General features: G+C 34.0%; 1 protein-coding gene across 1 annotated transcript in view; it reads left to right on the plus strand.

Annotated features, from left to right (window-relative positions):
- TRPM1 (transient receptor potential cation channel subfamily M member 1) overlaps window positions 1-26,433 on the plus strand; it is a gene marked incomplete at its 5' end in the record, with an annotated part of 88,562 nt that overhangs the window by 47,375 nt on the left and 14,754 nt on the right. The window contains 6 exon segments of the mRNA XM_031949349.1: window positions 3,522-3,650; window positions 5,480-5,731; window positions 9,052-9,244; window positions 12,771-12,915; window positions 21,093-21,295; window positions 22,125-22,257. Of these exon segments, the coding sequence (XP_031805209.1) occupies window positions 3,522-3,650; window positions 5,480-5,731; window positions 9,052-9,244; window positions 12,771-12,915; window positions 21,093-21,295; window positions 22,125-22,257 (1,055 nt within the window).

Below are 26,433 nucleotides of genomic sequence, written 5' to 3' on the forward strand. Positions count from 1 at the left end.
AACCCTGGAAAGATTTACATGAACTGATGCTTAGCAAAACAAGCAGAATCAGGAATACATTGTACACAGAACAGCAAGAAGATGTGATGATCAACTATGAAAGATTTGGTTCTTCTCAGTGGTTCAGTAATGCAAGGCAATCTCAATAAACTTTGGATAGAAAATGCCATCTGCATCCAGAAAAAGAACTGTGGAGAGTGAATATAAATCAATACATAATATGTTCACTTCTTTTTTCTGCTTTTTTTCCTCTCCCACGGTTTTTCCCTTGTGTTCTGATTTTTCTCTCCCAACATTATTCATAAAGAAATATGTATTTTAAAAAAGCAAAATAAAACATCTAAGTAAGAAAAAAAGAAGATATAATTTGAGAGAACTAGATAAGGATAAAAAAAGATGTGTCAAATTGTAGGATATTATTAGACATTCAATTAATTAACTGAAGTATAAAATTGAACATTTAATATACTTGATTAAAGTGGAATTCTGATATTTTTATTGTTGCAGTAATTTGGCATAATCCACATTATTCATCTGAAAAGATATATGATATATGTAATCACTGGCTTAGAATCAAAGCTCTGGGTTCTCAGTAGACAAACTCTTTTTGACTTTTATCTCAACTAAAGGTTTACATGGGAATATAAGAATTTAGTTCATATTTAGGTCTTCACAAAAATTGGACCTTCATCTCCCGTGGAAGCCCTCAAGTAGATAATATATTAAATTTAGGATAGTTTTGGGTGGTTTTATTTCACCAGAAAGTGAAGTACATATTATTCACATCTGAGGCCATTATCAAGACAATTCATTTTTTCTCTAGGAAAGATCTCAACTACTCAAAGACCACCCCAAAACTGAATATTACCAACAAAGCACTTGATATTTTATCAGGTTCAATAAAGTCTATCTTATATTTGATGTTTTTATGAGCCTGAGTGCTTGTATAGGATCTGAATGCCCTTTATCTTTTGTAAAAGAGTATAAGACGACACAAACCAAGATCCAAGATTCTCAGGGGAAATGTGGGGTATATAAATACACATATTTATATTCTTGAGTGGGAGCATGAGTGAAACAGTGATTTTTAAGTAGTTCCCAAGACGGAATTCAGTGTAGGAAAACCTAAAGTCTTCAGTTCTGGATCATGGATTACATATGCACTAAAAAGTCACATATCATATTTGTTACAAAGTGTTTTTTTTTTCCAGTGGGAGGAGGAAAACGGGTAGAAGATAAAATAGATTTTAATTTTTAATTTTTAATTCAATTTAAAAGATATTAAATGTCATGAATTTTTTTTAAAAAATTAAAGGAGAGTGCTATTTTCAGGGTACTATTTCATATCTGATATTAGAAGAACTTCAGGATGGCAGATTTCAGATCCTATTCACGTTAGTTGAGATATCTCAAAGTCATTATTACTACATCATTGTGAAATTTGAGGAAGGAGAGTGGGAGCATATATACCTTTAATTTTTTTTTTAAAAAAGCATCAAATTAAAAGAACATGAGTTTATGGTATTCTAATTAACAGAAGGCTCTATAATTAGATTTTTATTATTTATCCTATCTCTATACTAAAATTATCATATAGAGAAATATATATAACAGATATATATGTATAATAATTTTATCACATCTTTATAAACATATTATTATTGTGTATTTTATCACCAGTGATGTTACTAGGTAGGTATAACTGTACAACTTAGAAGTTCCAAAGGGCACAGGGCCCAAAGTTTTTTTGTTGTTTGGGAAGTAACTGGAGTTAAGTGACTTGCCCAGAATCACACAGCTGAAGCCAAATTTGAATTCAAGTCCTCCTGATTCTAATTCTAGTGTTCTATTTATTATACTACCTAAACTGCCCCAACAAAGTATTTTAATATAGAGTATAATCCCATATGGTTTGGCATAGGACAGGCTGGAGCTTTTACTCCATTCAACTGGTTCAGCATGTTGTGCAATACTCTGATTCAATCTTCATATAAAATATTGATTGTGGATGTGAGTGTTACCTCCTTCTCCCTTTCCCATCCACTCTTTTTCCAGTTTTTCCCCTTTTAAGACCTTAGGCCTTGTCAGATGTTTTTGTGTGATGTCCCTGAATGACATTCAATAGAACTCTTTCTGTATGATAACAGATGATTGATTCTAGGTGTCCTGAAGAGCTACAACTAAGATTGAATAACTAGCTCTTTGTCCTGAGTTCCAAATTTAAAGGGTACAGACATTTAAAATTTAAATTTAAATTCTTCAGTGAAATAGAAATGAAATACCTAATATCTTGTTGTGGGTCCTCAATCCAAAAAGAATAATGATATATGAGAGAGCTACTAGATAACAAACTAGAGAGAATTTTTCCTCTATCCACCAAACATTTTTCCCTTTGCCTTTACCACCCAGTGATAGCTCCAGCAATGTCCTTTTGTAGCTGTCCTGGGGTCTCTGTCTTCCCTCAGTTACTCAGTATGCTGAACCCCCTTAACTGAGGGTGTGTTTTGTGCCATTTGCCTCACATATGCTTTAGGATATCTGCAGTGAGAATAGAAATTCAGTTATGTTTCTGTTGTCTAAACAATTGACTACCTCAATTTTCCCACTTCCAAATGACAATCATACACAAATGAAAAGAGGGAAAAATCAGAAAATGGAACTCTTAAAAGTTATAGGGACAGCAGCTGTTAGAATCCTCGTGTTAACTCAATGGAATTGATACAATGCTTATTGGCTTACACATTAGAGCAAAGCCTTACAAGGTGTTAAGTCACTAATATTGATAGAAACAATGCTTGTGTTTGCATCTTTAAGAATTCACACATTAGCTCACACATTGGAGTTCACAAGTATGGGAGATACACAAAATTAACTTTGTAACTTTGTGAATTCACACCTCCCATAATCCCACTCTCAGAGGAGGAGTCAACCTTTGAGAGAGCATAAAAACAGCTAAGCTTAGTCAGCAGAGTTCAATTGAAAAGATTCAGAGTGGAGAACCATTAGTTCAGAAAAAGCCACGAGTTGGAGTTGAGCTAGAGCCATAAGTCACTTCGGAAGATTGACAGAGTGAGAGTTCGGTTCGGGAGACTGAGAAGCTAATCTGCAGTCGGGCAGAACCAAGATTCAGAGAGAGACTGAAACTAGCAACAAGAGCTCTCAGAACCAAAGAAAGCTAACTGTGCTATTTTGGAAGAAACAATAAAGAATGACTTTAACCCCTGGCTGCATTTGAAGTGATTATTGATCTGAACTGAAACTAAGGCTGCCTCCAGAAAACCTCCCCAAGAAACTTGCTCCCAGAGAGAACGATCATATATTTTGGAAAAGAACAAGAACACCACAAGCAGCCATTAGTAAATTGCTGGGAATTTTATAGTCAGTGCTAGGAACTATTTAGTCACTTGATATACCTTTATAACCCTCTTTTGATATCCATCTTCTCCATTCAAAATGAGAGGGATAATAGGTATGTCTTACAAGTTTTCTTTTCTTTCTCTCTCTTTATTTTTTAAAAAAAGATATCATATCTAGCCTACTTACTGCTGTTTAATTATATCATTTTGGTGAGGATGGAACGATGGCCCTCTCTCCAGGAATGGATTGTTATCTCCTACATTGTGACCCTCGCATTAGAGAAAATAAGAGAGGTAATTACACTAAATTGCTGCCCTGGTCATACTAACAATGTTCCTTTATTTCATATCTAGTTGTTTTTGCTTGTTCTTTATTCTAAAGAACCAAAACATTTAACACACCATTATGTCTAAAATATTCCTGTGGAATAAAAACTTTTCTAAGAAGATCTATAATCTTCAATTATATTTTATTAATTCATTTTGAGATTTATGGCCCACTGATTTCCTAGAACATTTAAGTTCACAAATTTAAAAATTCAATACAAACCAAAATATTTAGGGATAAATTAATACATCATATACATCTTTCATGTGAAAAAACAGAGGATACAGCAAATTGTATGGCATGCCCCTCAGCTTATGACCCTTTTTAATGGTTTTCTTTCCTCTCTGTCTTCACCTCTATCCCTATCCCCACATCCTCCTGTCCTATTATACTGCATCTACTTCCACCTGAAGGACAGAGTCATGGGTTGTCTCAGTCATAGAAAGAATTAGCCTTAAATGAGAGACAGAAGTGAGTGTACTACAGTAGAAAAGTTCAAGCCTTGGAGTCAGAAAATCTGGTTTCAAATCCTTTTTCTGCTATTTACTAATGAGAGATCTTGAAGAATTATTTTGCTGCTCTAAGTCTCAATTTCCCCATCTGTAAAATAAGAGGGCTAAATTGAAGGCTCTCTAGGCTCATGGAATCACTGAAGCAAGAATGGATCTCAGGGGTCACCTAGTGCAAGGCTTCTTAAACTTTTTCCACTCATGATCCCTTTTTGCCTGAGAAAGTTTTACACAACCCAGCTATATAGATTTATAAAATAGGTATACAACTAATTTATATTTTAATATATTTAACATCTACTGGTCATCCTGCCATCTAGGGGAGGGGGTGGGGGGGTAAGAGGTAAAAAATTGGAACAAGAGGTTTGGCAATTGTTAATGCTGTAAAGTTACCCATGCATATATCCTGTAAATAAAAGGCTATTAAATAAAAAAAAAGAAAGAAAAAAAATAGTACTACTAGGTACTGGCTGCCAAATTCAAGTATTTTTATCTATATTATGAGACTAGTTTAGATGCCTGATTTGGGGTTTTTTAGATGTTTTAGAGAAAGATTAAAATAAACAAAAATCTGGATATGAAAAAAAATAGGTATACAAATCAAATATTTACTGATCATAAATCACAATTTCACAATCTGCACATTCAGTTACAAGACCCCATAGGGACCTCCATTTGAAGAAGTTTTGATCTAGTCATATGAGCAACCTGAGGCTCAGAAGTGAAGTACCAGATCTGCCCAAAGTCATGGAATAATAGAGTGATTCCTTCCAACTATAACATTCTATGAATCTAGAAAGCATTTCCCAATTGTAATGCTTGTATGAAAGAGAAAAAAAAAAGAAGGAAAGATTATAAGAGAAAAGGATTATAGAGCTAGAGGTAGAAGGGACCTCAGAAATTTGGTACATTCTCCTTCCCTAGAAATCTTCATATGTATATATACACACATTATATATACATATATATGTATGTATATATGTATACACACAGATGCACACACACACACACATATATATATATATCAGAGTGGTATAATAGAATTTAAGTTCCTTGAGGTCAGGAGCTGTTTTACTTTTATCTATATATTTCCAGCACCTAGTTTAGTGTTTAGCACATGGTAGGTGCTTAATAAATGCTTGATTACTGAATGATTGAGAAGGCACATTTATTAGACTGCTGGAATTCTTCCAGGCTTAAAATTAAATAAAACATAAAATGAGGCCCATTCCTATTGTTCATTTGGATTTGAATTAGTTAATATTTCTTTGGTTTTCTGTTTTCAGATACTGATGTCAGAACCAGGCAAACTCAGTCAGAAAGTGAAAGTCTGGCTTCAGGAATACTGGAATATCACTGACCTTGTGGCCATCTCAGTGTTCATGATTGGGGCAGTTCTTCGCCTTCAGAATCAGCCATACATGGGCTATGGAAGAGTAATATACTGTGTGGATATCATTTTCTGGTATATCAGAGTCCTGGATATCTTTGGTGTGAACAAGTACTTAGGGCCCTATGTCATGATGATTGGAAAGATGGTTAGTATCTGTAATCTTTGACTAACCAAATCAATTTTATCAGTGTATTATGACTTGGTGAATTGATTAGGATTTTTAAAAATAGATTTTGGCCTTTGGCTTATAATATTTTCTTATTATAAACTATATACAGAATCCAATTAAGTCCAATCAACACATAGGCATTGAATAGTTATTATGTATGAAGTATTTTATTAAATCTTAGAGGAGATATAAAGAATTGTAAGACAGTCTCTGGTCTCTGAATCCTATCATTTGCTTGGAAAGAATACAAAATAAAATAATAATAAAATGTTTAAATAGTAGTTCAAGACATTAATAGATGTCAAAAAACATTATATGACCAATATATAAATTTTTTTCATTTTACTGAATAAATGTATTTCAGCAAAGTTGACTAAAAGAATTTACTGAAAGCAAATGCTCCTTACCAATTACTTCTATTTTAAAACTAGAACTTCATTTCCATCGGGGAAACCTCTCAAAAAAGAGAAGAAAATTTTTGTCATGTATGAATATTGAGGTTGTGTTCATCCCCACTACATACTAATAGAAACAAAGTGGTGTAGTAATAGGAATGGAAACTATGGGCTCAAAAGATTTGGATTCATAACCTGAATCTAACATTTACTAGCTGTGTTACCATGAGCAGATAGAGTTTAATCTATCTTAAATTAGATAGATTAACTCTGAGACTCAGTTTTGGCCTAATACTACCTATCTAACAGGGTTGTTGCAACCATAAAATGAGGGGGTTAGACTAGATGACCTCAAAAAAGCTTTCTTCCAGTCTTGATTCTAATCTTTTGTCACACTTTCAACATTTTGCAACACTTTCCAAATTTTGGAATTTTCCTTCAACCATTAATTTTTCATACACATTAGCAACCACACACATTTTAACTTCCATATGTACCTAGAATGGCTGGAGATTCCTTTATTCTGTAATCAAAGGGTCCCAAAGCTCTGCTTGTCTCCTTTTCTTTGTGGATAGTTTTAATTTATAGTAGAACTGAGATGCAATGATAAAAATACAGCCTAAAAATTGAGGCCACAGATTATGTAAAATGATTGATTATTAGTGGCCCATGTTATTATTTGGGTAATTAAAATATATATAGAATTTATATATTAATTGTAAAGTGACTGATCATTTTTTTTTCACACCGTCATTATTGCTACCCCAAATTTGTTGTGCCAAGTCCTGATTAGGACCTTAACTAAATATCTTAAATCAAGTCCCCTTCCTTCCCCTCATCTAGCCACCACCTCAATTTAAGTCCTTCTGCCTCTTATCTACATCTTTGGAACAGCCTCCTAATTGAAGTTCCAGTTTCCGTTTCTTCCCTCTCCATTTTGGCCTCCACTGAGCTGCCAACGTATTCTTTTTTTTTTATTATAACTTTTTATTGACAGAACCCATACCTGGGTAATTTTTTTTTTTACAACATTATCCTTTGCACTCACTTCTTTTCCGACTTTTCCCCTCTCTCCCTTCACCCCCTCCCCCAAATGGCAAGCAGTCCTATCAACATAATATTCTTAAAATACAAGTCTAACTATATCACTCTCCTAGTCATTCTCTACTGCCTCTAGGCTAGAATATAAACTCTTGAGCTTATTATTTAAAATACTATATAGTCTGTCTCTAATATACTTTTCCAAGCTTATTACACATTCTCACCCTTCATGCATGCTACATTCTGACCAAATTAACCTATTTGCTGTTCCCCAAATTCAGAAATGTATCTCTTGTCTTCATGAGTTTGCAAAGACTATATTCCACCCTTGAAATACACTCCCAATTCAATTTTATCTCTTAGAACCTTCCTCAAGACTCAGTTCATGTGTCACATACTATAGGAAGCCTTTCCTCAGTCCCACAACAGATAGAAGTCATTCTGCCCCCCCCCCCAAATTTATCACATAAAGATTTTATCTGTTTACATGCTGTTCTCCCCCAAGCAGAACAAATGCACTTTCAAGGCGGTTTTTGGATCCTCAGAACAGAGACCTGCATAGTAATTTTGTACATCAATAGACATTTAATATATAACTATTAGATTAGAGTGGATTGTTAGGGGCAGTACATTGATTCTTGTAAGGAAGATTATATCATCTTCATAATATCAGTACATTCCCCAATTTCATCTTTCCATTGAAAAAGCAAGAGAGGTTTCTCTATATTAGTCTTAGAAACTAGGATTAACTGGAAATGAAAATTATTCCCATAATCAAGCCAGGCCATGTGATAAATAAAAGACTGCTTTAGGTTTAAGTCCTGTCTCTGGTACAAAGGCCATGTGATCCCTTGGCAAGTCACTTAAGTTTCTTGGGGACATCAGGCAATCCTTTTAAGATCAAAATTGTAAAAAGATGTTGGCTACTCTGCATTAGTAAAGGAAATTTCTCAATAGAGAATTCTGAACACAGATTTGATTAAAAAAAAAAAAAGTGAAGATCAAGTCAAAAGGTACTGGGCCTTCTGCCTCTTATATGAATTCCAAGCAAAGTTTTCTCACTCCTTGAGTGCTGACCTACAGTGAATTCAGGAAATCTACATTGGGTCCAATTCTAATCAAATCTACTGAGAGGCCACCCTGCGGTTCAAATTTACTTCAGGTGAAGACATGAAATTCTAAACCAAAAATTTTTTTTTAAATAAATTCTAAACCAAAGTTGACCAACATACTTTCTCTATGATTGATATGATTGATTAAGAAAAAAAAAAAAAAAAAAAAAAAGCTTTAACCATCAGAGTGACTCCAGAAGGAACCAAAAAGCAAACTTCCTAGTGATTCTTCCAGTTTTATATGGAACAAATTATTTTGGATCAGAAGAGGTGCCCTAAACTTACTCATACTTGATGAGTGCTAGATATTCTTGAACTATCCCCAAACTAGAAACCATATTAGCACTAAAGAACTCACCTGAATAATTTGAGATCATTTATCACATACCATACATTCCTTTCCTTTTGTTATATATCCTCAGCAGTCCACTCGTACTACTATGCCTGATTTTACTTTCCATGCTCCCATTTTGTTCTTTAACCTTCCTTTCCCTTGAGTAGTTATTGTTGCTCCTAGAGGAAATGAAAGCAGGGTATAAAGTGTTGAATTAAATTTCTGGAACCTAAGAGGTTTGAGGAGAATATGGTAGATTAAGGAAATAAACAGTACAATGAATATGGTGGCTAGAAAGAAAAGAGACAACCACCACAATTTTATTATTAAACAATCTTTAGTTGATATTATATTACATAACGTGAGCTTGAGTGTTCTAGTCTTAACATATTAACATATATTTTATCCATGCAGATGATTGACATGCTCTATTTTGTGGTCATCATGCTGGTTGTCCTGATGAGCTTTGGAGTGGCCCGACAAGCCATTTTACACCCAGATGAAGAACCTTCTTGGAGACTAGCTCGTAACATCTTCTATATGCCCTATTGGATGATCTATGGAGAAGTGTTTGCAGACCAGATAGACCGTAAGAGTAGAATTCATAGTAAGATTCTGTTTCCTGTTTCAGAGGCAGATGATCATATCCAAATTAATAGAAATACCCATGTTAATTTGGAAATCATGTATTTTACCATTATTTTATTGGGGGTTGAGTTATTTTAGGGGGAGGAAAGTATTGGTTTCAAGACTTTGATTTTCTGAATATCAATTTTTTCCTCCTCTCTATAAGCTTCTCATTATAATTCTGAAAGATTTCCTCAACCCTGAGTCTGGGCCTTGGGAAATAAGTGAGTTGACTCACCCAGATCTTAATGTTTCCTCATCTTAGTTGTGTCAATTCAATTTTTTTTCTATAAGCCAAGGCTTTTCCTACAGAGGAAGCCTCATACAGCAAACAGGATAACTAAGGTCTATTATTCTTCCTGTTTCCAATGCTAATTTTTATTTCCTTTTATTAACATCCTCCTAATATCTTATTATGATATGGAAGATAACTATTCCATATGTCTATGAAGTTAAAATTTTCCTAATAATTTATGTCACATGAGTAACACCACACCATTAAGTTACCTCTTGTGGCTTGACTCAATTCATTTTTTTTTTAAGTTTTTGAAGTAAAATCTCAAGAATATGTTTAGAAATACACAAGAAATAGTTATTAAATGTTCATTACTAACTCAGTAAGCCAGAAAATGGAAATTATATGTTGTTTCATGAAAATATTTGTTTAGGTTAACACTAGTTCTTTTACTGTAGGTAGTATTCAACAGCATTTTTCCTTTTTTTAAAAAAATACAATGATGATTTTTTAATAGGGGGAAAAGGTTAATTTAGTACTTCATAATTTCCAAAAATTGCATTGACTTTGATTTTAAATTGTCTACATAAGTATTATATTAAAAATTGATGTACTGTGTTATTTATATTTGTGCTGAAAAATAGCTAACTTACATTTTGAAGTGATCATCTGCCAAAGGTATTGTGCATTTAAAATATTTTTAATTGCTGCAATGTTGTTCCTATTTCTAATACTTGGAATTTATGAATATTGACAAGATGGATAAAGGATAATTGGTAATTTAACATTTTACATTGCATTATTTAGAATAGTTCTCAAACTACTGTTTTAAAGAATCCATATACTGTATTGACATTGCAAATCTTAAATGCATTTCTTGGAAGCAAAACAGTTTCTGCATTGTTAATCTTTTGTTTTCATTTTATTTAGAATTATTACATTGTCTTCTCTTCTTTCCCCCTTAAAAATATTTTTGCTTTCGGATTGCTGTGTAGTCTATGCCATGGAAATTAATCGTAAGTTTCAAAGGGAGGCGGTAATGAGTTTCATTTAATAAAATGTACTCATTAGCCTTTTCCTTTCACTAAACATTGACATTTAAACTGTACTCCTTCCACAGAGAGCAGAATGTCATTTTTATTTCCTTTGGAACTCTGGAGGAAAGCAAATATTGTGAAATGATATCATTGAACACATTTGTTTTTTCATTAACTAATAGGTCCTATTTAGTTATATAGAAGCATGGAATTTTTGGAATTTAAAGATCATACAGTCCAATGCTTTTCACTTTACATGTGAGAAAACCAAAACCCATAATTAAGTGACCTACCCAAAATTACAAAGCAAAGTAGGGGCAAACTTGGTCCTAAAGCTTGGTCCTCTAGATTTCTGATTCCTTATACCTTCCACTTTACCATGATATCACTCTATCCCAGACTGTTCTACACACACACACACACACACACACACACACACATTATACTAACTGGGTCAGTTAGAATGACTAAGACATTCATGTAACCACTCAATCACTGTTTTCTGAGTCAGTAGTCTTTGCCCTAGCTCTGTCAATTAAGTGCTTCAGAAAATCTTAAATTAGGGATGGGAGAGAACTTAGAGGATGTCAAATCCACCGCTTCTCCTTTTATAGATGAGGAAACTGAGGCCTAAAAAGGTTAACTCATTTGACAGTTACACAGCTAAGTATCCCAAGCAAGATTTGATCCTGGGTCTTCCTGATTTTAATTGTAGTTTTTAAAAAATCAATACTTTAAACATGACCTTACCAAGGAAACATTGTAAAACATTTCTATTATCCTGTGCTTTTATTTTTCTGTCACATGAAACTTTCGTCAAATGTTTTGCTAAAATATAAGTAAATTATAATTATTGTTACTTTTGGAGCTATATCTTTTTTCTTTTTCTTTTCTTTCTTTCTTTTTTTTTTTTTTTAAAGAATTTCACTGTTTAAAAGATTCCCTTCCCTCCTGACATGACTTCTCTCCTAGACTTTTAATCTGGCATTTTACCTTTCAGTCCTCTGAAACTTGACTTCCCAAAATCAAAGGTATCTCATAAGCCATGCCTGGTTTTCCTTCCTTTTACTATCCCCAGTTTTAAAATAGCATTATTCATCTTCTCCCAGAGTTCTCATCTTTTTAGAATCAGATTAAAAGTTTCCTTTTTTGATTCCTTCATTTTTTGAAAAATGAAATTAACATGAAGATAGGTAAAGAAATTACTAGGAGTTCTGCTCCTAGTGTGTTTCCTGAACTCTTATTTCCTCTCTTTCTTTCCGGGTGGTTTTTATTATACTCCAATAACAGAACTGATCATCCTTTCTCCACTGATTTTTTTACCTGTAATTTATAACAAGCTTCCCTTCTTTAGTTCCTGTAACTTTTTCACATGAACATGGTATTCCTAATATACAGTGCTGCTCTACCCAGACCAATCCTTTTATCTTTTTTTTTATTTTTTTCAAGTATCCTTGCGTGTTTATTCCATGGATTTCATCCCAAGTAGCAGTAATGTCTCTGAAGTCCACTGCCTCCTTTTGTTAAAGGTGGTAAGAACTGATTTTGAAACCAGAAAATGTAGGTTCAAATCCTGCCTCTGATGTCTACTGACTGTATGTCTCTGAACAACTTACTTGCTTTCTCAGCACTGAGCAAATACATAAAACTGTAAGTCATAGACAAGATATTGACCTGTATTCATCTGTGAGTTCCTTATACCAATACCTTATACCAATCCCTATCCTAGTATCTTGGTTATGATTGCTACTTAATAAACGTTTGTTCAGTTGACTTGTACTACCTATCAGATTACTGCAGCAAGTTTTTGGAACCTCAATGTGGTATATAAATGAGAGACTATGGAGCAGTAAGTACTTAATTATACATAGCACTGTCCCTCTTCTATTTATATATCTAGTCAATGATCCTGATCAGATGTAGTTATAGAAAACTAAGGTGAACATTTTTTTTTGCATATTGTGCTATTTATATATTCCTCATCATATTATCTTCTAAATGAAAATTCTAAAAATTTTATTTGCGTACACTCAAAGCAAGAGTCAAACCTTGGAAATGCTTCTCCCCAAATCTTTCTCCATTCCAGAGACAACAAAATCACAATAATGTTTTGTTTGTCTTGTTTTCTATGGAGCAGAGAATTTTATATAAATTTCATCCCTGAACTCTTTTTAAAAAATTGTTTTAGAAGTTAAGCAAATACTAAAACAAAAAAAAAATGTATTTTTCTTTAGCTCCATGTGGAGAAAACCTGTTTGATGAAGATGGCAAAAGACTTCCTCCTTGCATTCCTGGGGCCTGGCTCACCCCTGCTATCATGGCTTGTTATCTCTTGGTAGCTAATATTCTGTTGGTCAATCTGTTGATAGCTGTTTTCAAGTAAGTAAGCTTTAGGTCTATGTGATCATTCATATATAATTTGCTTTGGGAAGCATTTTGCAGTTTAACCTTGGGGACTGCTTATAAGGTCAGGGCAGCAAAATGAAAATTTCATTGTAATTTTGAAGAAGGGTGGAATTTCTGGCACTAATCAAACTTAATGAATTCACAGATCAGGAATGAACACTTTAAAAAATGAAATTTAATTTTTGGTTATCGTTTTGAGACTTTAACACACATTTTATTCTGAAAGGTTTTCTGAGATGAAAGCTTCCTTAAGACAGAAAGTTTAATTAAGTTGTACTTTCAAATTAATTAACCGAAATACACTTCGTTCTCATGTGGAGAAGGTAATATTAGTTTTTATGAGCATTTTTTTCTGTGAGCTTACACAAAGATATGTGTTGCCTTGATCTGTTAAACACAACATTGAAGAAAAGAGATGGGCTAAAATTATTTTTGTAAATGGTCTTTTAAAAAAAACTGGGTCATTTGAAAAACTTCAAAGCTGAATAAATATATTACACAGAACAATAATGAACAAAATGGTACAGATAAAAATAGCAAAAATAATAACATACACATATAACATTTTAAGATTTACAAAGCACTTTTCCCACAATTGTCCTAGAAAAGTGATTATAAAAAGTTATAAGGTATAAAAAAAATAATGTAAATTTTGAGGATGAAAAATTATGGAGTAGAGGGTCAAAGAACCTACCACAAAAATTTAGTGCTGGAAACATTAGAGAGCATTTATTCCAATCTCCTTTATAGATGAGGAAATGGAGGTCCAGAGACTTAAGTTTACTACTTGTCCAAGGAAAAATCTATAATCAGAGTCTAGCTAGGATTAGAACCCAGTCCAGTATTCGTTTTTTTTTTTTTTTAAACAGCAAGCTGACTCTTCATGTAATGGAGCTAAATTGGTAAGTATACAAACACAGAAACAACTGATTAATAAATCAACTGATTCTGCTAAAATATGAAGTAGGATTATTTTTTAAAATTATTTTTAAATTGGTTTAACTGGTTGTTTGATCAAACTGACTGGCCAAGTTCAATTTAATTTAATTCAGCACACACTTATTAACCATTTACTATTTGCAAATCCAAAAAGATGATCAATCCAATAATCTGTGCATAGACCTAGCCAAATTTTTTTTTTGGAATAAAATTTTTTGGGCACCTAAGTAAATACAATTTTTTTTCAAAAATGCATTTATTATATATAGATTACAAGCATTTACATGCCAATTTGTGGTCTGTAAAATTTGATTTCCATAACAATTTTGTTAGGTAGTGAAAGTACTGTTACTTACATTTGCTAGATGTGGAAACAATTTCTTTCTTTTTTAAATAGCCTTTTATTTTTCAAAATAGATACAAGAATAGTTTTCAAGATTCACCCTTACAAAACCTTGTGTTCCAATTTTTTCTCCCTTTCTCCCATCTTTTCTCTCCCCTAGACAGCAAGTAATCCAACATAGGTTAAACATGTATAATTCTTCTAAACATATTTCCACATTTATCATACTGCACAAGAAAATTAGATCAAAAGGGGAAAAAATGAGAAAGAAAAAAGAAAGCAAACAACAACAGCTACAAAGGTGAAGATATTATATTGTGATCCACATTCAGTACCCCTCTCAATGCAGATGGTTCTCTCCATAACAAGTTTATTGGAATTGGCCTGAATAATTTCAATAAAAACAGTTTTTCTAAGAAAACAGTGAATAGGTATCAGAAATAAATGTAAAATACTAAATTTAATTACATATAAGTGGAATTTTAGTGAGGAACAGGTAGATAACTCATAATGCAAAATTCTGTAATTATTCTTATTTGGCTTTGGGAGATATTTTATATTTATATTTGAATATTATATATATATATATGTGTGTGTATATATACACTACACACACACACACATACACACACACACACACACACACATACACACACAGTTCTCCTAAGGCAGATCTTTATGCAGTGGTTTCAGTATTTAAAGGATATTCATATTCCAATATACCAGTATTCTTTGGTTTGTTCCAGTATTGTATTTCTGTTCTCCTGAGAATTAATAACATTTAAAGTAAAATAATATAAAAGTATGCCTCAAGAGAAGCCAGAAGGTTGAATAGCTTACTCAGTTTACTCTATCTTCAATTCTTCTTCCAATCCCTGTATACAACTAGAAACAAAAGACCCTATCTTTCAGCCTATAAATGCCTCTATCCCCCTTGATCAAAGCATAACTTTAAGAGAATATGACTATATATATAAATGTTGGTCTTCTCTAGACTGAGAGGCCAGAATATTAGGATTTTTTTTTCTCAAAAGGCCTTCTCTTTAAATTTTTGTCTGGCCAAAGAAATAATTAAGAGTCTAGATTCATATTTAAAGATACAGGTTCAAATTATAGCCCTAGAGATTTCAGAAAAAAACTGAGAAGACCTGTATAAATTGACGCAAAAGTAAAATGAGCATAACTAGGAAAAGATTGTATACAATGTCAGTTAACACTGCCTGATGATCAACTATGAATGACTGTTCTCAGCAACACAATGATCCAAGACAAGAACAAAGGACTCCCAGAGGAAAATCTACCCATATCCAGATAAAGAACTGATGGACTCTGGATGAAGATCAAAACATATTTTTCCACTTTTTAATGTTTTTTCTTTAGATCTGTTTTTTCTTCCACAACTATGATTAATATAGAAATATGTTTTACATGATACATGTATAACCTATATCAAATTGCCTAATATTTTTAGAAGGGAGGGGAGGAAAAGAAGAAAAATTTGGAAGTCAAAATCTTGTAAGAAATTAATGCTAAAAATTGTCTTGACATGTAATTGGTAAGGGGAAATAAAATGCTATTAAATTTTTTTTAATTCTACTTAAAAAAAAAAAACATAGCCCTTCCACTTATTTCTTTGGGCAAGTCATTTAAATTTTATTATCCATGGCGATTTGGACTTGATGGCCTCTAAGGTCCATCATAGCTTTAAATTGATTCCTTCAACTCTGAAATCTCAGACCTGGATGTGGTATACAAATATAGTTCAGAAGTCCTAGAATAGATGTAACTAGGGTGAGGCCTTAGAGGCTTTGCTCAAAGGCAGAGAACTTATGGGTACCAGCAACCCTCTGAGGCACATTTCCTCCTCTGCACAGTCTCATATCATTCCAGGGGTTCTTCCTTTTTAGCTACTTAGAACATTTGTGGTGTCTTGGGACTTAGTTCCTACCCACAGCTGCCACACCCAGTTGAGCTTACTTTCCCAATCCAGCCCCACTTGACTTTTCCTCAGCTACAATAATTGCAAGTTACAATTCTGAGCATCAGCATATGTTTCCAATTGGTTCTTTCCTTCCAATTTCTTCTACTCTAGTTCAGCATTTTTTACATCAAATTACATTAAAGATTATAAGTGCAGGAGAAGGAAGAAAAAAAGTCAAAAAATGTCACTCTTCAGAAGTAGTAATGATAAGATTTCAATGGTAAAATTGTCTATGATGAGAAATAAAACTATGCACAAATCTTAGGAAAATAAAATGACCATCCTAATTATTGAACACATTTTTGAAGCTAATAAAAAATCCTAGCTAATGTCATTAATAATAACTACAGTAATTTAAAAAAGTATACAGATGTTCAAGGAAGACTAGTACTTTTGAAATGAGGGCTTGCTGAGTTCTTTGCAGGATTGCTCATCTACCTTTTGTGTCCCCCTTCATCCATCTCATCTGTGGCTCCAAGAAGCTGTAGCATGTATAGTGGCCATACCCCAGTAAAACTGTCTTAACAGACAGGGTAACCAGGTTGAGGGTAGCTGCTGGATCTCAGACCTATTGGTTAATAAAGGGACGATCTACCCCAAATATGGCAAGGCTTCTCTGGTAGAATAGGCAGATGTGAACAATTTGTGCCAATGGACCATAAAGGTGGTGGCAGCAGGCACTATGGGCCACTTAAGAGTTTGGCCAAACATTGAAGATGCCAAGATCATCTCTACTGCACCCTGCGCCACAGCCAATCATTTTGACTTTTGTTCTGTCATTGGACCCTGATGAGTCTGGAAAAGTAAGACCAATGACTTCAAGCAGGTCTGTCTCAATTAAATCCAATTTATGTTTGAGTCAGAAGACATTCTCCATATTATTTTATCATTTTAATCTATCTTAAAGCCCCATTGTGAGGGGAATTGAAGAAGCAGCAGATTCAAATATATGCCATGTCATATGGTAATCTTCTCATAAGACTGAAGCAGCAGTGGAATTTGGCAGCACCTTGAATATCTGAGCAACCTTTTTTAAGGGTTGTATTGCTCACCTCCTCCCATGAGGAAAGGGCTAGAAAAGATGTCCTAAAATTGTTTTATTCACCTAATCTAAAAATGGCTTGCTTACTACAGAAAGCAGAGATGCTACCTGAGGTCAAACACACAAAAAATGTACTTTTGCAAAGATGAAAATAATTGCACTCACCATGGAATATGCACATGCTTATGGACAACACAAAATCCAATAGATCTGAAAGCAGGGATCACATCAAAATACTTGCTTTGATTCAAAGCTGACAAATGAAGGCTCCCTTACTTAAATTGGAGCTGGATACCCATTTTTCTAGAGTGCTATGATAGGGAACACCATGAAGCTGGTATAAGTTTCATAACCAAATCTAATCTAGCAACAAGCTTATATGGCTTCCAAAAAGAATGACAGGATCATGACAATGTGATTGCCACTTGGTGGGAAAGTGCAACGCCACCATCATCAGTGCATATTCTTACATCATGATTATTCCTGATGAGATCAAGAAAAAATTGTATGAAGACCTGAAGACATTCATCATCAATGTATCTAAAGAAGACAAGCTTATAATTCTGGATGACTTTGACATTAGAGTAGGCACAGACTATCAGATCATCACTTAACACTGAAGACTTGTGCCTCTCATGATCTTCTCACCAGCTGTTAATACAGTCTTCCATTTACATAAATGCAACAAAAGTTTATGGATATATCCTAACAACAAACATTGGCATTTAATAGACTATATCATTATAATGAGAAGAGACAGACAGAATATGAGAGTGATAATGCTAAAGTGTTGCAAAGACTGCTGGACCCATCATAGACTTATTGTCTCCAAACTAAACAATCACTTGGAACAGAAGGCTTTGAAAGAGTCAATGTTGAAAAATTACCCATGCATATGTTTTGTAAATAAAAAGCTTTAATAAAAAACTAAACATTCACATTTAATAAAAGCAGTGTCCCCAAGACAAGATGACTATCTAAAAACTCAATGACAACAATATAACAGGTGAACAATTTGTTGCTGACTTGGAAGAAAAACTGAGCAAAAGATGGCTGGTAACACTGGAGCTGAAAGAAGTGGGAAGCTTTCAGAGATTTGGTATACAGCACCACATTTACTCATCTGAACTAGAATACTCACAAACATCAAATTGGTTTTATGAAAATGATGGAGAAATTCAAAAGCTGCTAAATAAAAAATGAGAACTCTATAGGGTTTGTACTACTACAGGATAGTTTTCCTAAGAAATCAATGTCTAATTTCATCAAAAGTAAAGTGAAAGTGAAGCTTAGAGAGACATGGGAAAAGGCAGATGAGAAATGCTTCTATTCTGATAATAAAAATCTAAAGCATTTTTTATGATGCCCTGAAGGCTATTTGTGGACCAAATCTTCGGTGCTACTACTCAGCACTGATGGAGCCATACTAATCAATGTTAAGGACATGAACCAAAATAGATGGACTTTTAAACTCTTCTATAATACTCTCAACAGGCAGTCACCAACCAATGCTGAAGCCATTGACTATTTACCTCAGGTTGAAGTCAATCCCTCTCTAGTCAAACCTACAACTGAAGGAGTTTTAAATAACATTGGGCTCCTCTCATGTGGCAAAGTAGTGTTGATTCATTCCAGCAGAAAGCTACAAAACAGGTGGTCCAATGCTTATTCAAAAGCTGACAAAAATCTTCTAGGTTATATGGCAAGAGGAGATTGTTATTCAGGAGATTAAATCTCCACTGTCTATCTCTTTGGAAAAGGGAATAGATTGTCCTATGAAACTCCCCACAAGATATGTATGTGGGGGGGGGAGGGGGTTCTTTCTTAGTCACTGCCAGCAAGATTCTTGCCAAAGTCTTCCTTAATAGGCTAATCCTTAACCTGGAAAAAATTCATCCATCCAAGAGCCAGTGTAGTTTCAGAAAGGTCCAAGGAATAGTCAACATGGTGTTTGCTGGTCAACAATTCCAAAAGAAATTACAGGATAACAGAAATTTGTATATAAAATTTGTTAATCTCACCAAGGCCTTTGATACTGTTCGTTGGGAGGGCCTGTGGAAAAATCATGGGAAAATTTGGGTGCCCAGAAAAGTTCATTAGTATTGTATGTCACTTTCAGATGGGATGCACATATAGGTTCTGGAAATTGAAAGATGCTCTCATGCTTTCCCAGTCACCAATGAAGTGAAGTAGGATTGTGTGTTTACTTCTAGACTTTTTAATCATGTTTTCAGCAACATTGTCAGATGTCTTCAATCTAGACAAAACAACATCAAAGTCAATTGTTGCACCAGTAGTAAATTATTTAATTTGAAAAGGCTGAAGTGAAGGGAGAGTTGATGCCTGATGTTTTGTTCACAGATGATTGCAAACTAAAAAATATCACTGTGCAATCTCTAAGTCTAAGAAGCAAGAGAATGCAGGTCAATTTTCTTCCCCTTGTACTAACTTTTGTACAATTAACACCAAGAAAACTGAAGTTCTCCACCAGCCAGCACTGCACCACTGCACCATCCATATACAGAACTATCAGTTATAGCAAAAGAAAAAAATTCTGAATGAATTCTGAATGCTATAGATAAGTTCACTTACCTTGGCAATATACATTCCAGGGATGTACATTTAGATGATGAGGTTGATGCACATTTCTAAAGACAGTTCAGTGTTGGGAGCTCTGAAGTAAAGTGTAGGAGAGAAGAGATTTTTAGATTGCCTACAAACAGACCATTGTGCTGTCCTTATTGTGGTATTCCTGTGACACATAGCCACTTTATCAGCACCTAGACAGAAAACTGAATTGCTTCCATTTGAATTGTATTAGGATGATTCTGAAGATCATTTCACAAGATAAAGTACCAGACACTGAAGTCGTTTCTTGATCTGAACTGCTAACCATTAAAACTCTACTGCAGAGAGCACAACTCTGATGGGTTGGGCACATTGTATATTTGCCTAAACGACTATTTTTTTTGGAGAATACACACAAAAAAGGTACTTACAATGCAGATCAGAAGAAGCAATACAAGGATACTTTCAAGATTTCTTGGAAGGAACTTTGGTATCAAAGTGAAATAGGAGAGACACTGGCAAAGGATTATCCAGCATGTCATGCCTACATCAAAGGAGGGGCTATGCTCTATGAGCAAAACAAAACTCTAATAGCTTAAAAGAAACACATGACATACAAATTTGGAGATACCTCTATTGCAAATATTCATAAAGACTCTGTGCTTGGCTTGTGGTAGAGTCTTCAGAACTTGTATTGGTCTGATTAGTTACATCTGAACATTCTGCACATTGATCCCAATACCACAATGCCATTTTGGTCCTCTGAGACAGAAGGACAAACAACAGTCATACAAAGATGTAACAAAAATCATACATGTTAACTGATAATGCAATAAAATGTAGCTGGGAAACAAATTAGCAATGGTCTTCAATTTTGCAGTGCTGCTAAATAAGCATCAACGTAAGGATTTAGGTGATTTGGACATATACACATGTAAAAATCCTTCATAGATACTGCAGTTTTCTATTTTGCATAAAATAGTACTCAAATGTTTTCTGAAATTTTTAGATCAACTAAAGCAAGTCATGTGAACTGGTACATATTACTCAGGAATCATCAAATAAATGCCTATCTGATTTCACACTCTGGCTTTTTTTTTATTTAACTAAATTTTATATAGTTCATAAAATAGGCCCCAAAATAACAAAGAGGAATGCAGTTCACAGTTCAACAGTAAGCAATCTCCCTCCCTCTCTCCCTCCCCCTCCCTCTCTTTCTCTTCCTTCTTTCTCTCCTCCCCATCTGTCGTGTCTATGTCTCTTTTTTCTTTCCTTAGTAATACCTTCTTTGAAGTAAAGTCAATATCCAATCAAGTTTGGAAATTTCAGAGATATCAGCTGATCATGACATTTCATGACAGGCCAGTCTTACCTCCACCTATGATCATCTTGAGCCACCTCTACATAATCATCATGCGCCTCAGTGGCAGATGTAGAAAAAAGAGCAAAGGGGACCAAGATGAACGGGATCGGGGATTAAGTATGTAAAAGATTCAGTCTAAATCCATACTTTGTTGTAGTTTTCCTCCAATTAGGCAAATTCATACTCTTTGGCTATTAAACAAAGAATGTTCTAATTTAGTATGCTCAAAGAAATGTTAAATTATTTAAATTCATAAAAATAAAACATCATTGTCTTTAGGCTTCCTAGTCCAACTACTATTCTTTTTATAATCCTATTCATTTTATGTTTATCTAAGTTTAGGGTGTTAAAATATGTATCTCAAGCTACCTAATGAAAATAAAGAGGGAAGTCACTGAGGAAAAATTAACTTAAATATAATTTTATTTAATTTTAATTTAATTTTAAAACAATTTTCTCTCTAAATCTAATACTCCTCTTAGAAGACTTTTAAAGAATTCATTATCTTTGCTCCACAAAAATAGCTGAAGAAGACACACAATTGATATCATCTGTAAAGTGCATATTTGTTTTCCCTTTGATTTGTATTTGTATTTATTTTCCTTATTTTTTCCTTATTAATGAATTTTATGGATTTTTCTTTCAAATTATCTACTTGGTTGTAGGTATAAGTTACTGTTATTACATATAAAGTCTCCTATTAGAAGGGACTGGAAACTGGGGAAAATTCACAGTCAGAAGAAGCACCTATACAAAACAAATTAAATAAGAAATTGAATTAAATAAAAGTTAAAAGTTCTGAAAGTAGACAAGAATTCTCTCCAGCAAATTTGAATTGACTCTAAAATAATTCTAATTTAAAAAAAAACACCACAGAAGGGTCAATCTATGTTTACTATTATAATTTTTTTTTAAAAAACCTATCTTAAAATTTCCAAAAAAACAGAATTATTTCTAAATGATGAAGAACTTAAGAAGCTGCATGAATTTGAGGAACAATGTGTGGAAGAATACTTTCAAGAAAAAGAGGATGAGCAGCAGTCATCCAATGATGAGAGGATCCGAGTTACATCTGAAAGGTGTGGAATGAAAGAATTCCTATTTATTTATTTTTTTTTGTTTTCTATTTTGGAACTGTTTCTTAAATTTAGTTATGAGTGAATCACAAAGCATCATTTAATATTATTTTGAAATAGTATTTATTCAAACTTTTAGGCTTAATTTGTTTGCCATTCTCAATCCATGGGACAACTTCAAATTAACAGTAGTTTGTAAAACAAATCAGATTTAATGACAGCATAGCTTGCTTTTTTTTCAAAGAAAATTGTAAATAGCTATCATTCAAGAGTTCAAAGTATATTTAAAATACACTCAACTCTCAATTATATGAGTCAAATTTTAGTGGATAGTGAGTGGTAATACACAATGGTGCACAGAGTTTGGTGAAAGAATCTTGGCAAATGATGGTGATTCTCTTAACAAAAATTATGGAAGCATGGAAGAGGGATGAGTTTGAAAGGAGCTAAGATTAGGGAAGACATATTGAGTTCAGTTTTAAGTATGATGAGTTTTAGGAATAAAGTATTCACTAAAAATTACCTAGATGTGGGAAATGTAGTTCCAGAATTCAGAGAAATTAGATTTGGGAACCAATGAAAGAAAATTAAAAGAGAGAAGATTGTCTTGAGCTCAAAGGATATTGACATGTAAGACCCAAAAGATCAGGAAAAGAGACTAATAAAATTGTCAGACAACTAGGAAGAAAACCTGGGTAAGCATTGTGATAGAAGCAAAATAGAGAAAAGAGAATATTCTTGTAGAGGGTGTGGTCAACAATATAAACTACAAACAGGTAAATGAGGATGAGAACTAATAAAAGTCATTTATATTTAATAAAATAAAAAGACCTTTATTATTAGAAAAGATTATTGCAAAGGGAAGAAGAGGAAAATCACTTTGCAAGGTATTGAGTGGAAGAAAAAAGAGTGAATCATGCTTCCTAGAAGATTAGCAGTAAAAGGAAAGAAAAATATAGGAGATAGATGGTAGAATCATGTAAAGGTTTTTGTTTTATTTATTTGCTTGTCCATTCATTCATTTGTTTATTCATTAATTTATCTGTATATAGTTTTTAAAGGATCTGGGAATAGTTGGTTATATTTATGTACAGTGGGATAGCAGTTTTTAGATGAAGAAAGCTAGAAGATAAGCAAGAAGGATGAAATGAGACTGATTGATAAGGCAGGCTTCCAAAGGAGATGAGAGATTATAAGATAAAGAACATGAACAGAAGGGTTGGCCTTACAAGGGAAAGAGCTATTTTTATTTTTTTGAGATGGAGCAATGAAGGCCAAGAAAAAATGAAGATATGTTTTTAAATAAGCCACAGGGGAGATGAGGGAGCTCCTGGTGGAAGAGTCAGATTCTCTCAGTAAAAGCAGGACACCAGTTTAATGAAAATGGGATAAAATAAAATAAAGGGGGAGACCTGGAGAGAAAGGAGAATATCTGGTATAACATCTATATGTGATAATAAATTGGAGATGAATAAAAGATTTATCATGTATAAGAAAGGACCGGACATAGGCACAGCATATGAATTTGAGGTAGACCCAGTCATTATTATCATACAACTTCTTTCAACAATATTCAATAACTCAGGAATAGAGGTGGGAAAGTAAGGAAAGAGGATGATAAATGGCTAGTTGACAAGAGATTTAAAGGAGAAAAGTATATTGTGGAATAGACTACTTAGAGGATCAAGACAGTAAGGGATGTGAAACCTGAAAAAGGGTTGTAGACTCTTACAGAATAAGGAAAGAAAGAATGAATCCTGAGGATGAGTGAAGACAAATATAGATTTAAGAAAAGTAAAGTAGTGGAAAAGAAATTATGATCAGAAAGGGAAATGAATTTTAAAGGTGAAAGAGTGATATTATAGCTTCCTGAAGGCAAGCATCATTTTTTTTTCTTGGTCTTCTCGGTGCCAAACATATAAATGCTTCTTAATTCTCAAAGATATTGATACTCATGAGTAGCTGAATTCACAAGGCGGGTTGTAAGAGTTGAGGAGATTGATGATTGGGAAGGCACTATGTCTAAATATTATAATACTAAATATATGAATGTTAAAGACACCAGTGGGGATGGGCTGGAGAGAAAAGTTATGAGCCAGATACTGAAATGATTGATAGAGGAAGGAAAGTGACAGCACCAAGTATTTTGTGATAGGGATATAGACTGATGGAATTAACCTTAAAGGAGAAAGTGCTGAGTGAGGATGAGGAGTCTGGGAAGTAAACATCAAGTTGACTACTAAGCCTGTTCTACCAAGTCTGGATCATGGAGCAAGCTGCTTGCCAGCACTGCAGAACACTGCAAGGATACTGGGCTCATAAGAGCCTAGATTTATGGAAGAGACTTTAAAAGCCATCTAGCTCAACTTCCTTATTTTACAGGCCCAAAGGCTTCCCCAAAGTCACAAAGACAATTAAGAACATAGTAGAAATGTAACCCAAGATCACTGAGGCATCTTCAGAAGAAGGCCAGACTTCTATGGGCACCAGAAGAGGGAAAGTATTTGAGGGGAAAAAAAAAGAGATCTAGGGTAAAAAGCATGTGGTGAACAGTGGGATGGGGCTCTCTTCTGGAAGCCTTTCCAATGTGGAATAATTAGGAAAATAGGAACTTTGCAGGATAGGTTTGATCAGTAGGGGGACAATGTGAATCCAGATCCAAAGAAAGAGGTTTTTGTCTTGACAGATGATTCTAAAAATGATGCTATGGGGTCACAGTGACAGAAGTGGAGAAATTGCTTCTAATCATTGGCAGCATGTAGCTAGAAAATCACTTTGTGTTTATATCCCTTTGTACCACAATTCTTGCCTGGAAGTGAGGCTGGGACCCCTTCTTAGCAGGAGTATGGCAGAGATAAATGGTGAGAGCCTAAACCTGGCTAGAGAGGGCCTTCCATCTCCTCAGCAAGTATATGATAATGTGCTTATATATATCTATAAGAGAAGATTTTTTTCTTCCTGTTTTTTTTTTTTTTTTGGCTAAGATCCCTAAGAGAGATAAGGGCAATTCCTATCCATTTGTTTCTCTTTCTCATTGTTTTTCACAATTGAATTTCAGTGCTAAAGAGAAAAAGGTCACTACTCTGTGGACTTGGGGGTAAATATGGACATCTTCCCTATAGTTTAAGACTAACTTCATATTAAGGTGACTGTGATGAAAGAGAATGAATAAAATTAAAGAATAAAAGTTTCTAAGGAATGAGTTAAAACTAGTCATCTCTATCTAACTTTTGGGATCAGTGTGGAACTTTCCCATCAATTTTTCAGCGACTCTTACATTTAAGGAGATAGCTTACCTTCCTATGTTTTTATTGATAATTTACCTTTAGGTCTTTGGATCCTGTAAATGGCACCACTTAAGTAAGTTGCTCATTTTGCCGACTTTCATTTCTATTCATGTTTGTTTCTGGGGACAAATTAACACTTTTGAAACTGAGGGTGTGGGCTGTGAGTCGAGTCCATGAAATTTGTGCTGTCATATATCAGTTCCTTCCTTTGATTACCTCATTGTTTACAACAATTTATCAAACCCATAAAAGTCATTTTACAGGACAAGCTAGCAAGTTTCAGTGATTCATAATTCTTTCTCATCAACATAGGAAGTTTATGTATTTGTTAAAACTTTCCACCCTGAATTCTCTGTTTGCTTCTGTATAAGAACCAAATTCTTAATTCAATCATTTGTCAGTTGTGTCCGATTCTGTGACCCCATTTAGGGTTTTCTTGGCAAAAAAAAAAAAAAAGACTAAAGTAGTTTGCCATTTCCTTCTCCAGCTAATTTTACAGATGATGAACTAAGGTAAACGGGAATGAATGAGTTAGCCAGGAGCACCCTGCTAGTAAGTGTCTATGGCTGGATTTGAGCTAAGGTAAATGGGAACGAATGAGTTACCCAGGATCACCCTGCTAGTAATCTATGGCTGGATTTGAGCTCATGAAAATGAAAAGATTCTAAGCTCAGTGCACTATCTACTGTGCCACCTAGTTGCCTTAACTAAATTCTTGGTTTTTAGCTCATGGTCTGGTGGAACAGCTGTGTGATGCATTGGATAAAGGGCTGGAAGAATTCAAATTCAGCCTCAGATACTTATTAGCTGTATGACCCTAAGAAAGTCACTTAACCCTGTACCCTCAGTTTCATCATCTATAAAATGAACTGGAAAAGGAAAGGCAAACCTT

The sequence above is a fragment of the Sarcophilus harrisii genome, chromosome 2 (genome assembly GCF_902635505.1).
Source record: "Sarcophilus harrisii chromosome 2, mSarHar1.11, whole genome shotgun sequence".
NCBI lineage: Eukaryota > Metazoa > Chordata > Mammalia > Dasyuromorphia > Dasyuridae > Sarcophilus > Sarcophilus harrisii.